Here is a 14,052-nt window from a genome sequence, read left to right as displayed (position 1 = left end):
TCTTAGACAGATTCTTTCTTTTCTTGGAAGGGCCCTGCTCAGCTTTGTTTAAACTGAACATCTACTTAATTAGGCTCACTGGCTTTGTGCATTGCAACAGTGTGCTCTGCCCAGAACATGCCAATGAACAATAAACAGATGAAGCACTCAGGGCTCTTTGTCCCTGAAATGGCAGGGTTAGATTAAAGGTAGCTTAGATCTTTGTCATTCCTCTCCTGGAAAAGTAGAGTCTCATGATCCCCATCTTGGGTCTGGGTTGGTCTTAGTGACTGCTTGACTGATAGCATGTAGAAGTAACACCCGGGGTCTTCCAAGGATAGGCCTTGATGCCTTATAATTTCTTACTGGGCCTCCTAGGAGGTTTGTCCTTGGCAATGTTGGCCAGCAGATAGAGGATTTGACCACAGGAAAAAGTCTTGTAACAACATAGAGATTTGGAGCAACTGGTGGAGCATGACCTTCTAACTGTGTATTCAAATGTGCCAGGCATGTGATGAGGCCGTTTAAGATCTTCTCCCCAACTCCTTCCACCAGCTGCATAACACCAAATGACTTTCCTTGGTATTACATGGGACAGAGGAATAATCCAGCTGGTCCCTGTCCCTTTCCAGATCTATCAAATCATATCTAATAAAAATGTGGTGATGGAGCCACTAAAGCTTGGGGTGCTTTGTTGCATATCAACAAATAACTGAAGCATAGACAGTGCTGTATCTTCAGATTCAGGCTCAGAGGCTAAGCCAAACACTAATGAGGAATTTGGACAAGGGCTCTCTTACTAAATTTTGGAAGACAAAAGCACTTGAGTGGCCAAGATTAGACAAAAGGAAGACCATCTGCTCTAAGTGATGCTTTTGGGTGAAGTTGAATATTTCCTTCAATGAACATTGACCATATATCAATGGTGCAAATGTACTATTCAGCAAGACTATGGCCAGATACATCAACAATGTCCTTTAGGGCAAAAAGGAAGCTACTGCAATGTTTGTGTCATCAACTTGGTGATGTAACTGCACACTCTGCATTGCTAAAAGGTGGCAATTTGGCATGAGGACATGTGAATTAAAGTGATTAGATGCAACCAAAACTGAGAGGACTATTTCTGAGAACCATGGGTTAATTTAATTTTATTTTTTGGGCTGTTCTTGGAATGGAAAATGATTGTGAATTTTTTTGGGGGGAAAAATACCAGAGCAGTCTGTTTTCTTGGCTGTGTGTTATGCAGCAATTTTAAAGCATTGAAGTGTTTTCCATATTTTCTAATCACTCAAGTCCAGAACTGATTATGCTGCTCAGCATCTCTTAGATTCATACCACAGGAGCCTTCCATGTCTTTCAGGGAGAGGTTTCACCTTGAGAGCAGGTGCCCGGAGTTAGAAGGCACATCTTGCTACAGTGGGAACAAACAATTTAATTGCAGCACCATTCCACAAGGGCTGGGTGTTTTGGAAAATCACTGGTGACCCAACTCCATGACAGCTAAGTTCACTTGTTGTAATCACACAGAAATAAAATATAACCTCCCCTTCAAAAAGGAAAACAAAAGTGTATCTTTCAAACCAAACCTGCAGAAAGTTAGATGTTAGTGGCCTTTGGGTAAGACCATGTAAACACATGTACACACACACACACACACACACACACACACAGAGCTATTGAACATTGAACATCCCTTGAAGGAGTCCCAAGAAATCAGTAAGAATTATTTCATATGGGAATAAGTGGGAAACTGGAGAAAATTGTCAGGTGCTGAATGAGAAAGACATTTTTGACTATAACCCTATGAATATTTTGAATTTATAAAAATTGCATGTTTTATTTCTCAAAATAATGAAACAGAATAATTCAATATTTACATGTAATACTATTGATTTGCTAGACAGTGTGTTAAATGCTTTATGTGTATTTATTCCTTTAATTCTTATTATGACACTATGATGCAGTCATTGTTAAATACCCTCTCGATTTTAAACATGAGGAAACAGAAATAAAGAGGTTAAGTGACATGTTGAAGGTCACAGAGCTCATACATGCAGAATTGGAATTTGGACCTTGAAAGTTGGGGTCTAGAATCCTTTCCATTGCTATATAGAACTGCCTTGCCAAAAATAAACATATGCTGTCACTTGCTGGAATTGGAACAGATACAATTTTCCTTCTCTCATGAACCTCTAGGGTAATGAGGTAGAGAAGATGGTGGATAAAAACAAGCAAAAAGATTCCACCTTTAAACTTGAACTTGTATCACTTTAGAGGGTTTTGAAATTGTGGAAGGTATGTTAATATTGTAACTCTGGTCAAACTGATTAATCTTTTTCAGCCTTAGCAGGAAGATATTTGCTAAATACTTTGGTAAGCTTTAGGGACAAGTGATAAAACAGAGTTAATGCTGTTAAGAAGCCTATGTTCTGGTGGAGACACGTAATGAAATACACAAATTGTGATGTGAGCAGTTAAGAAAAAGTAAAGAATAAATTGAGAGAAGAGGATTTGGGACCTTGTTTATATTGGATTGTCAGGATAAGCATTTGGACAGAGTGATAAAACGGGCAGCAATCAAGCAGATAAATACAGAATAGGGTAAAGGGAAGAGAAAGTGTTTTTGTAGATGAAACAGTAATACAAAGACTCTGGGAGTGAAAAAGAGGTTTCTGAGAACACAGGCCTGAGTACCTCAAACAAGGTAAGCCAAATTTTTGGAGCAGGAGGAAGATCATGTAGACCATAGTAATGGTTTTCTGAAGAGACTTAAAAACCACTGAAAGTTTTAACAGGAGTGATGTGACCTGATTTGCAGTTCGTGAGAATTCTTGGGCTACTGTATAGGTAGAGGCAATGGAAGAAATGAAAGGACAGCTAGGAAGCTACTGTGGGAATCCAGGAAAGCAACAAAAAGAACTTGAAAGAAAGTACTGGCAGAAGGAAAGCAGTAGATACATTTGAGATCTACATTGGTGGTACAATATTTTGTCAGAGGAGAATCTTATTAGCTATGAGGTGTTAGTGTAAGACAAATTTATGGGTGTTAAAATGCTTTGTCAACTGTAAACTTCCAAACAAACTTAAGAATTATCACAGATGACAAAATCCAGCATTGCAGAGATTTTAACTTGCCCAAGGTCACACAACTGTTTAGTGGCAAGGAAAGAATTAAAGTAACTGATTGGTGATTCTTTCACTCCTTTTCTGGAGGTGAATTCCAGGGGAAAGGTAAGTCTGGTGACAGTCTAATCCTCTAATCAAATGGACCTCTGGGTAAATGGAGTAATGTTATTTAGGATGGCTCTGGCTAAAGATGACCTTTTGTAAATGTAGCCCAGGATCTACAAAGCAAAGATCCTTAGGAAATATCCAAGAGACAACTCTCTGGGACATAAAGGAGATAGATAATTCATAATTTAAACGCTCCTTGCTTGGCTCTAAGGTTTGACCCTATTATCCTGCTCTGTCATTCAGGGTGGAAGTGTTTATCTAGGGAGGGAAGATCAGAGCTGGGGAGGCGTTGTTGTCTCTACATTGTCTGAATATCTTGATTGCTGGTATCTTGAAATGTCTTAGAAACGCTGATATTAAGTGAGAGCTCTCATTTTCTTGTATGATTGACAATCAGATTTGGTGTGTTCAATCAGTGGCATATTCCTGTTTCCCAGGCTGTACTCCTATGATTCCTTGTACAATAAGGCCCAAGAATAGAGAGGGAACAGACTTGGTCATATCTGAGTTCATTGATATAGGCAAAACTCTGACATTTATTTGACATAGCAGATGTGTATTTACCAGAAAAATTAGCTCTTTAGGAGATGTACACAATGAATATTTTGTGTGAAACGGAAACACAATGATAGATTCTCTGGGATGGTTCATGGGCTCACCCCGTGAGGTGACCCTGCTCTTCTGGGGCTCCAGTAAAGAGTGCTCAACAGTTCTCTTAGAGTGGGCTATTTGGATGCTGGGATGTACATTACCTCCCTCCACAGTACCCAAGATTCCATACAAATTTATTGTACTACTGTCAGCATCATTATCCAAACTACTCACCACCTTCTCAAGTCATGGAATTCTTTTCTTGCTCTCTCATTTTAAGTTGTATAATTTATCTTCACAAACGACTTTGTTTTGAAACTTAGAAAGGATGGTAAAGAAGCTTATTACTGTAGCTGAAAGGGAGGGAAACCTTTTTATTCTCTCTTCCTTATAACAACAACTGCATTTATTCCAGAGGCATAAAAAGACAGAATCAACATACGGACCTCACATTGCTATACCTGGTACACAAACCACCAATTATGAACTGAGCTGTTGTAGATAAAGCATGTTCAAGGCTTCCTCTGGCAGATGCTAAACAAGAGGATGTTAGCAGGCTTGTGTGATAACAACACAAATATATTATGGTAAAAAGTGTCTTAACATTCTCTGTTTCCCCAAAACGCCCAAATCAAAGCCCAGTGTGTTTACCTTCAGCGAGTGGGTCAAGTGTGTGTATCATCAGCTGGAAGATGCTATTCCTCATGAGACTGTTGTGGAGGGAGGCAGAACTTCCACCTCGCTGCAGTCGTGGCTTAGCCTGAGCAGAGAAACCAAAGATGCTGTTAGTTCTCAGGAAAAAAAAAGCAAGTGTATTGTCATAAGATTCTTACTTTGTCTGGTGTTCATTTGTTTTTGTCACAAGACCGCACATTATTGAATTGAAGATGTTAAAATATATTGCAACCTTCCCTGAGGGCTTGACGTTCTCACATCCTTTCCTACTAAATGAATTGTTTCCATTGTTGCAGACACTAGTAAGTGCTAGGCAACATGTTTTATGCTTCACATCCATTTGTTTATCTCAAGATGAACCCCATGAAACACACACTGTCATTATCCCCTTTAAATCTCAGAGAAGTGAAATTTGGTTTCCAAGTCACATGGACAGAAATATTAAGGATAAAATAGACCCCAGGTCTGCTATGTGATCCCTAAAATCTTTAGATTGTTGATTCTTTTGGACAAAATTTTCAGTGTCTTTTTATGAAAGAATTTCAAAACATTTGTGGGAATATAGAATTGAGATAATTTTTAATAAAAATTTTGAAATCTGTGTATATGATGGAATCTTTAAAAAGGTCATAGAAGCTTAAAATTTTTAAAAATGTAGGGCTGGTACCATGGCATAGCAGGCTTAACTTATGCCTCTTGGTGCCAACATCCCACATTGGTGCTGCTTCGAGTCCCAGAAGCGCCATTTTTGATCCAACTCCCTGTGTGAGACTTGGGAAAGCAGCAGAGGATAGCTCAAGTCCTTGGGCCCCAGAACCCATGTGAGAGACTCAGAACAAACACCAAGTGCCTGGTTTCAGATGTGCCTAGCTGTGAGAGTTGTTGTCATTTGGAGAGTGAATCAGCAGGTGAAAGATCTCTTTCTCTCTCCTTCTCTCCTTTCCACAACTCTGCCTTTCAAATGAAGATGAAATAAATCTTTAAAAAATTATCTATGATTTAAACATGTTTTTGCATCATACTTAATGTTTTAATTTCATAGGCACAAACTTTTTGCAGTATTCTCATACTTATTTCTATACCTATCTATGTCCATGTCTATGTAAATAGACATATTAAAAATTGAGCATATAAGAACATTTTAAAAAAATAATAAATTGTTTATACAATTTAAGTGTTATATAAAAGTGATATAGAAAACAAGTGATAGAGGTACTAATGTCTTCCCCTTGTTCCCCAAAGGCTCATCTTGTACTTCGAGAGTGTCTTATCTCTACCATGGGGACTGTGGTTCTAATTCAGAAAGCAGTATGGTCTATGTCAGCAGACATTTGAAAAGATGGAAGCTGCTATCATGAACCGTCCTGAATTTGTGTATGTGTGTGTGCGCCTGCGTGCGTGTAGGTCGAGGGGGGAGCTCTTTCGTACAACTCCTGCTAGCTGTGATGTTTTGTAGGTGAGAGACGAACAATGAGCTCCTAGAGATGAGGTTACCAGCACACTTTCTTTTATTTTTGAAAGCAATCTTAAAATAAAAACTAAACCCTCTGTATTATGACAGATTTAAAAAAAACTCTGAACAGAAACTGATTTTTCCCCCTCATTAATTTTGTGCAGAAGATGTTCAGAAGCAACCAAACTTCATAGATAGACAGGCTTAAGAGGGAGGAAGGTATTGCAATACAGGAAAATTATTTTTTTAATTGAGCTTTCAGTCCAAAAGCTTGATTAGAATTTTCATGAAGCATTTTCTCCTTTAATGGAGCATTTCTGTCTCTATATATAAGTTTTATTTTTGATGACGCTTAGCTAGTTGATTAGGGTGGGAAGGGTTGAGGATTAGGGGAAAGTGGGTGAGACCATTATTTCAAAAGTTCCTTTTTCTTGCGGTTTCTCCTTTTATCATTCCCCTTCCCCCAGATACAGGAAGAAGAAAATGATTAGAAAAAATTTTAAGGTAAATATAAATAATATAACATAATTTTTTTTTGTTAAGTCTTCCAATCATATATCATAGGATTTTCCAAAATATTCCAGATACATAAGGGGGTTTCCTAAGAAAAGTACATAAGAGATGCCACAGTAAGATACTTTTAGAAAACATTACACCCTAGACCTCATTTTTAGAGCTTCAAGATACACATAAGACTTGAATCTAACACTAAAAAGAATTCCTGGACAGGGTTCCAATCAGTTTCCCATTGGTCTCTTATTTTGTAAAACACTTAATAATCATGGTCCACACATTTGGTGCTAAACATAAAAACTATAGTGTACTTGAAATATGTCTCACTATGGGAGACACAGATGAACCAGAATTTCTTAGTATAATTTTTTTATAATTAGTGATTTATTCTAGTATATATTAAAAATAGTATTCCCCATGTATCAGGGTTTGGAAAGGATTAAGAGGGGATTAACTCATGCTTTGATGGTGTACAAGATCATGAACTCCTCCAAGAAAGACTGTATTTGTATTCTTAGCCCGGTACAGCGACTGGCATAGCCTACAGATTCTCGATTAATGTTGTATCTTTGCTGTGAGCATTACAGAAGGGAGGGTGAGGTAATTTATATCATCAGCTCAGCTTTAGATGTCTGCTACATTTGAAAATGTATTTTATTATTTAATTATAGAGGGTTCAAATGTTTATGGTTCAAAATATTTTAGAGGCAAGGTTAGGGGATTTGTTTAAAGTTGAAATGCAATCACCATTTGTTGGCTGAATGCAAAACTCTTAAGGTCATTTCTTTGTCATGCTGTGCAGTATGAAATGTGTTGTGTTAATTGGACAGGAACTGAAAAATGTGCTAACCAGTGTTACTGTGGTCCTTATTCTGAGAAACTGGAAAACACTGTTGGGGACATATTCATTAGAATAAAATTATACCTACGGAAGCATTATATTTATATTAGCAATATTGATATCATGCAGAATTTCTTTTGATGGGGCCAAAAGAAATTTCTCATAAAAATATATGCATGCATAGACACAAAGAAAACAGATATCAAGTATTAGATCCAATACTATCCTCATACATCAGCAAAAATCCCTTGGAATATAACTTAGGAATATTTCACCCTTTTAAGGCCTGTCACAGTTCACCAAGTGAAAAACAGAATTCAAACTTTAGAAATCCAGAGCCAGAAATATTTTTTCACCACATGTCAGTGTTCATTGTCACTAATTATAGGATACAGCATACAAACACATAAGTGGATTAAATCACTTAAATATTCCAAGGGAGGATGATTTATCGAGCACACATGCCCCTCTTCCTCCCAACCCTGACTCCACACTCTCCATAGGCACATGAACAGGTGCAGACAGGGCCATTGCTTCCTACCGGTAGAGTTGGTTCATCCTTGTCCCTGGCTGTAGATGACTGCATAAGAAGAAAAGGCAAAAAAACACAAAAGACAAGGAAATAAATAACTGACAAATTACAGTTAAGATTTTCGTTTACTATCATGCATGAATCTGAAGATTTGATTTTTGCTGCCTGCAAGGATGAGTTATACTAAAACAAAATGCTCAGAGTACATATTTCTAACCAGCATTCAATGGCTTATTGAAGCCATTGATTCATTTTCATGAAAGGTCAAAGTTGAATGGCCTGCTGAAATGCCCAGGAATAGAAGGAAATGAAATCAATTATGATCTAGCTATATCGTTGATATCATGAGATAATTAAAGTGAACAAGACAAATAAACATCTACTGACATGGAAAATATCCAAGATTCATTGTTAAGTGAAAAAACATTTTTAAAATTTTATGTATTTTATTATGTAATATGAGAAGATAATAGTATTTAGGTCTATGTAATTAGTGTTATTAGTAGTGATGGTGGTGGTAGCATTACAAGAAAGTGTCATTTCCCATATGCTTTGGAGGGCGTCAGCATTCATTACCCTGGGTATTTGTGAATCAAATAAAACCTAAAACAGGTTACTGAATTAAAGACCAGAATCATTACACATGGCAATAAGACAATCCACTTTTTCTCCTGCCCGCACCACTTTAAATTTTGCATTCTAAAAATGGAAACCCTCTCCCCAGTTGGGCAAGGTTGATTGGAACACATGCATGTATACGGGTCTGGTCATCTGTTGGGAGAAAATACAACTCAGAGAAGGAGGCAGTTGGAATTCCATCAAAATGTAACTGGATGGCTTTGCTTCCTCAACTCAGAATGAACTCTGTTTCTGTTACAGAGGTGGGATATTCCTCTGCGATCCTGCCAAAGATGTACAGGTACCTTTAGAATTCCCTTGTGTATAGAACACTGCCTTTGTCACATTGCTTCACGTACAGATGCATACAGCAGCAAGGCACCTTCATCTTTCTCCTATCTTGCCTTTTGATATTCTCCATTAGATTCCTAGCTGATACGCAACTTTAGGATAGTCACACACCTGAAGAAGATGGTTCAAGGGCAGAGCTCTTTTTTTTTTTTTAAATTAATTACATTTCATATTGTGACACTGTTTCATAGGCTCTGGGATTCCCCCAGTCCCTCTCCATACCCTCACCCCATGGTGGATTCCCCCACCTTGTTGCAGTATTACAGTTCAAATCCAGTCAAGATTCTTTCATTGCAAGCATATACTAAGCATAGTCCAGATAAATTCAACAGTTTCTTGGAGAGACCATCTCTGAAGGCAGAATATCATCTCCTCCAATTAAAAGCCTCAACATAACATCAACAATTTACAACATTATGGAGTATTTTGACATGGTATTGAGTAACCAATATGTTAAAAAAATGCAGATTCTAGACTCTCCTTTTTAGGTCCTGTCTCACATGTCATGCAAAAAATGTTAAGACGCTTCCACATATCACAGAAAATAGACTTTTTTGGGTAAAAACTGAAAGAGATACTTATAATTTACAATGCTTATATCTTAGAAATTTAAATACCAACTATGTACATCTCATTTTTGTTTAGCATGCTCAAAATCTTTAGATGTAACAAAATAAAATCCATAATTTGCTTTTTAAAAATTATTCTTACACTTAATCAGGTTGATATTAAAGGTTTGGATAGTGCAGTAGACATCTTATAATCTTGATCTTTTTATGGGAGATATGTTTTTGGAGTTTGGAGTCACTACCACGATATTTATTTCTCCCTTCTGGTTTCAAACATTTTCACAGACCCTTGAAGAACTTGTTTGCCTCAGACAAGCACAGAAAGAGTTTTGTGTTGGTGGTAATTTCTAAGCACAGCCCAAGGACATCACTAAATTTGCCTTAACCCTCTTACGTGGAGCTCTAGCTCTGTGATTTCTATAAAAACACAAATAAGAAAATACCTCAGATGATTCATTCTCAAGAACATGCTTCGAAACTGGAATGGACCTGAAACTGTCCTTTGATTTCCTCTTTTGCTCAGAAGGGACCTGCCTGCTGCTGTTTCTCCCTGGCAGGTCCTTTCATATTTTTCCTATCCATATCAGACAGCTCAGCAAATGACTCCACACTCTACAAAATAATTCTCCAGGGACTTTTTCCGGTGTGACAAACCCAGCCTTTGCACATACATTGAGAATAACTGTCAGAGCATGCCTCTTCAGTCAGCAAATTTACACCTTGTCACTAAATGGGAGACAAATAATTATGAGCCAGCACTGATATGGCACTGATGGCATAGAACATGAAGGAACAGTACGAAACTGAAGAAGGAAGAGGGTGGGCTTCCGACGAACAAAAATATCACCAGCTGCGAGTTTGCATTTTAAAATATATTTAAATTATTTGATGAAGGAATTAAAAACCCCCAAACTTGTATTTTGATCTGAGTAGAAAAAGTATCCACCCCAATGACTTCCTTGTTCTCTGACAAGTAAGCAGGATCATAAGCACAATAAGTGGAAGTAAAAAAAATTCATTGTACATAGATTTCATAAAGAAAAAACTGAGTGCAAAGTCTGAAACCCCTTACAAAATTTCCTACTGTTTAATGTGAGCAGACGTTGACATCATTCGTTTTCTTTCTGGTGTGATTTGCAGACATGAATATACATCAGCTTACAACAAGTAAATTTAGGTATAAACGCAAATGGCAGCTGAGGCCATTAACATGCTCCTTCATTTCCTTTTTCTGTAGCCCCAATGCAAAAGAGATGAGGAATGTGACATATGATGATGGTAATTGCTTATTTTCAGGGGCTCACACACATCTATTGATAATTCCTAATGTGTCCTGACTTTGGCTTGCTCTAATTGCATCCTGAAGCAGCTTTAGAATCCTGGCACTGTGCTTCTGATTATGTTAGGAATTCAATTTTTTAAAAAAAGGAGCTTTAACTATACTGGAAGTAACTAGCAAAGGTGATGAAGAAATGGTCCTAATGTGTACAGTCAACGGGCTTTGGGTTGGCCTTGGTGTTATGAATCCATTTTCTGGACCACTGAATATTTGACAACTTTATTTCAATCTATTAAATGTTGCAGAAGACAACCTCTTCCAAGAAGAATGACATGATTTTAAGGATTAATATTGACCTTCTTTTTATGCATTGAGCTTTTTCATACCCTTAAAATACAAGAAAAGAGCTATTAAGTCAGTTTATAGTATGCAAGGCAATTTTTGTTGGTTATTTAAAACAACTTCATAAAGTACATTTTGATGATGCTTAGGTATTCTGATAATTTAAATAAATCCTATGATCATGAAATACTTGGAATAGTAGAATAGTTGAGAAAAATAGATATCCCCTCAAATGAGAGTAGATAAAGGGAAATTACGTAGGGACAATTCAGAACAGTGTTTTGCCTTTTTAAATAACTGGGAAAGGGAAGAGGCAAATATAATATGAGAAATAATGCCACATAGTGATTTATGCATATGGAACTTAGGTGTAGAAAGCTCAAGTTCATTTTTCTGTTTTCTTTTTTGAACTTGGCTGTGTGACTTTGAGCAAGTTACTTAATCTTTATATGCTTAGATCAACTTGTAGCATATACTAAATCCTGTGTGTTAGCTGTATTTTAATGATGGTTAATGCCAAGGGAGAATACCACAGAGTATAAGAGAAAAATAAGTTCAGAGTTAGGAACTGGATTTAGGAAAATGATAGCTTCTGTGGGAGATGGTATGACTCTCCTGACAAGAATATGTGAGGGTTTTGGGTAGAAACCCAGAGACTGATAACTCAAGCAAGTCCCAGGTTGATAGCTAGGGGAGAGCAAATGACAGGGCAGTGTCTAGTTCCTGGATTTGGCATCTAATTGTGTCCATTTTCCAAGAGTGAGTATCAACTAAGGGGCCCAGAGCTGAGGAGGCTGGGTTGACAGTCATATCTCATGTACTTTAGTGGGCTTGGCATGCTCAGGAGATTCTCTGGAAGACAGAAAATTCAAAGGAGGTAGAATCCAGGCCTGGGCCACACGGGTGCCTTCCTCCCATTTCTGAAACTCTCATGGTGGTGGCAGGGGGTGTCTCCAGCCAACACCATTACTTGGTCTTGGTAAGAAGACTTGTGAGTGAAAGAAGAGACCATCTGGGTCAGAATGATCACAGGTGCAGCCAAGAGCTCAGTCTGCTACATCGTTCTCTATCTAGATGACAGTATGGGCCAGGTGCTCCCAGCATCTGGGAAGCAACGCTAGTCAGAGATGATTTGTGAACTTGCTCAGTGTTTGCACCTGGGATCATGGGTATCTGTTGAAGGTTGTGATTTGGATAAGCAAGGAAATAAGATCCCCTTACAGTTTGGACAAACATTTGCCCCAGGAGAGGGCAAATGCTTAAAGCAGATGACAGGGGACATCTGCTTTGATCCACTTCAAGACTGTCAGGAAATACAATTTGGGAATACTCAAGGAAACAGGCAAAACTATCATTAGGATTCAGCCTGGAACTGTGATGAACAGGTTAACTTCTCTCGATGGTGTATCATCAGTTTTTACACCTTTTATTGATCATAAACCATCATTACATATTAAGTAACACATAAAATGAATAGTTAGCTACTTCCACTTTTCTAATTTATATGCTGCTGTTGATCATTATGTAAACATGAAATAATTTCTCTTTTTTTTGAAAGATAAAAAATAAAGGTCTTAGTATTTTTTCCTTGTACACCAAATAATTGTTTGGTGCATCCCACTGGAGTAGAAGCACATTCCTTTAAAAGGATGTCTTAATATGCCTGCCATAGAATTTGTAATCTGCATTGTGTGTAGCCTGTACCCAACTCTCCAGGCAATTTCCCTAAGACTGGAAGTTTTAAATTCCTTAAGGATAGGATTCACTTTCTTCACCTCCCAGGGTCCCTAATTGTGTTTACTTAAAATGCAACCCAGAGGTATATGTGCATGAGACAAGCCAGGACAAGAGTATGTGTGTCTGCCTGTGGAAGCACCCTACATCTCCTCAGCTGCTTGCTTCATTGGCTAGATTAGTAGTCATGGTGATTGCTCAACTCTACCACTTAATGGACTATTTCCTCTTTCATAGTAAGTAGGTATAAGGAAGTCAGTAAACTTTAGTTTATAAATAGAGAGAGACAGAAAGATTCTTAGGCTGCTTCTGTTCTTGAGACCCTAAGCATTGGTGTTAATTCTCTTAATTAAGGAATAACAAACCAACAACCACTGTTGTTTGAGAAATCCTCATAATTGTTAATGAATGATAGTGATAGGCCCGTCAAACATAATCTGCTGTTTATATGCTGGTATTAGTCATACAAATTTCCTTTAATTAGTAAAAAAGCAAACTGCTTAATAAATCCAGTCATGAGCACTTTAGTTCTTTCAAGAAAAACGTAAAAGGATGTCTTAGTGCCCAGTGTGGTAGCCTAGTGGCTAAATCCTTGCTTGCATTTGCCAGGATCCCATATGGGTGCTGGTTGATGTTCTGGCTGCTTCACTTCCCATCCAGGTCATTGCTTTTGGCCTTGGAGAGCAGAGGAGGATGGCCCAAGACCTTGGGACCCTGCATCTGCGTGGGAGACCCAGAAGAAACTCCTGACTCTCCTGGTTCCTGGCTTCAGATCAGCTCAGCTCTGCCATTGTGTCACTTTAGGAGTGAACCAGCAGATGCAAGATCTTTGTCTCCCTGTATCTCCTTCTCTCTGTATATCTGCATTTCCAATAAAAATAACATAAATCTTATAAAAAAACTTACTTTTTAAAGTTGAAGTGATGCAGTTGATTCCAGTAATAAAGGATAATATTGACGGAAAGAATAATGTGTGCTAGGTGTTTTAAGTATGAAGGATTTCAAAAAGTCTATAAAATTATGGAATTAAAGCATGTTTATTTTGGGATAAGATAATTTTAAATTTTTTATAGTATGCATTTTTATGAAATTTGGAGATTCCTTATTTGCATGGATTTCAAAACTTCTTGCATCAAAATAAAATTATTTTTAAATTCTACTTTCTATGAATTTTTTGAGGTACATTTATGTATTAGTTCAGCCCTGAGGTTGATGGAGTTTGGGTAATTTGTATGTGAAGAGTAAGAGGCAGAGATGGGACTTTAACTCAGAAAACTCGACTTGAAAGATTCCCTAACTGTTGCGGAGACAGGAAAGTACAATTTCCTATGCAGTGTTATG

General features: G+C 37.6%; 1 protein-coding gene across 3 annotated transcripts in view; it reads right to left on the bottom strand.

Moving 5' to 3' along the window:
• The window catches only part of SLC24A2 (solute carrier family 24 member 2), a 222,486-nt gene that overhangs the window by 85,370 nt on the left and 123,064 nt on the right, over positions 1 to 14,052 (bottom strand). For all 3 annotated transcript variants that reach the window (XM_040962972.1, XM_040962973.1, XM_040962971.1), the window contains exons 2-3: positions 7,828 to 7,866; positions 4,456 to 4,564 (exon numbers count right to left, since the gene is read on the bottom strand). In XM_040962972.1, the coding sequence (XP_040818906.1) occupies positions 4,456 to 4,564; positions 7,828 to 7,866 (148 nt within the window). The remainder of the gene's footprint in view (positions 1 to 4,455; positions 4,565 to 7,827; positions 7,867 to 14,052) is intronic.

This window comes from Ochotona curzoniae, unplaced genomic scaffold (genome assembly GCF_017591425.1).
Source record: "Ochotona curzoniae isolate NIBS_2020 unplaced genomic scaffold, NIBS_Ocur_1.0 scaffold_3208, whole genome shotgun sequence".
Classification (NCBI taxonomy): Eukaryota; Metazoa; Chordata; class Mammalia; order Lagomorpha; family Ochotonidae; genus Ochotona; species Ochotona curzoniae.
Note: the sequence above shows the minus strand (reverse complement) of the source record. Positions and strands in the feature narration are given on the sequence as shown.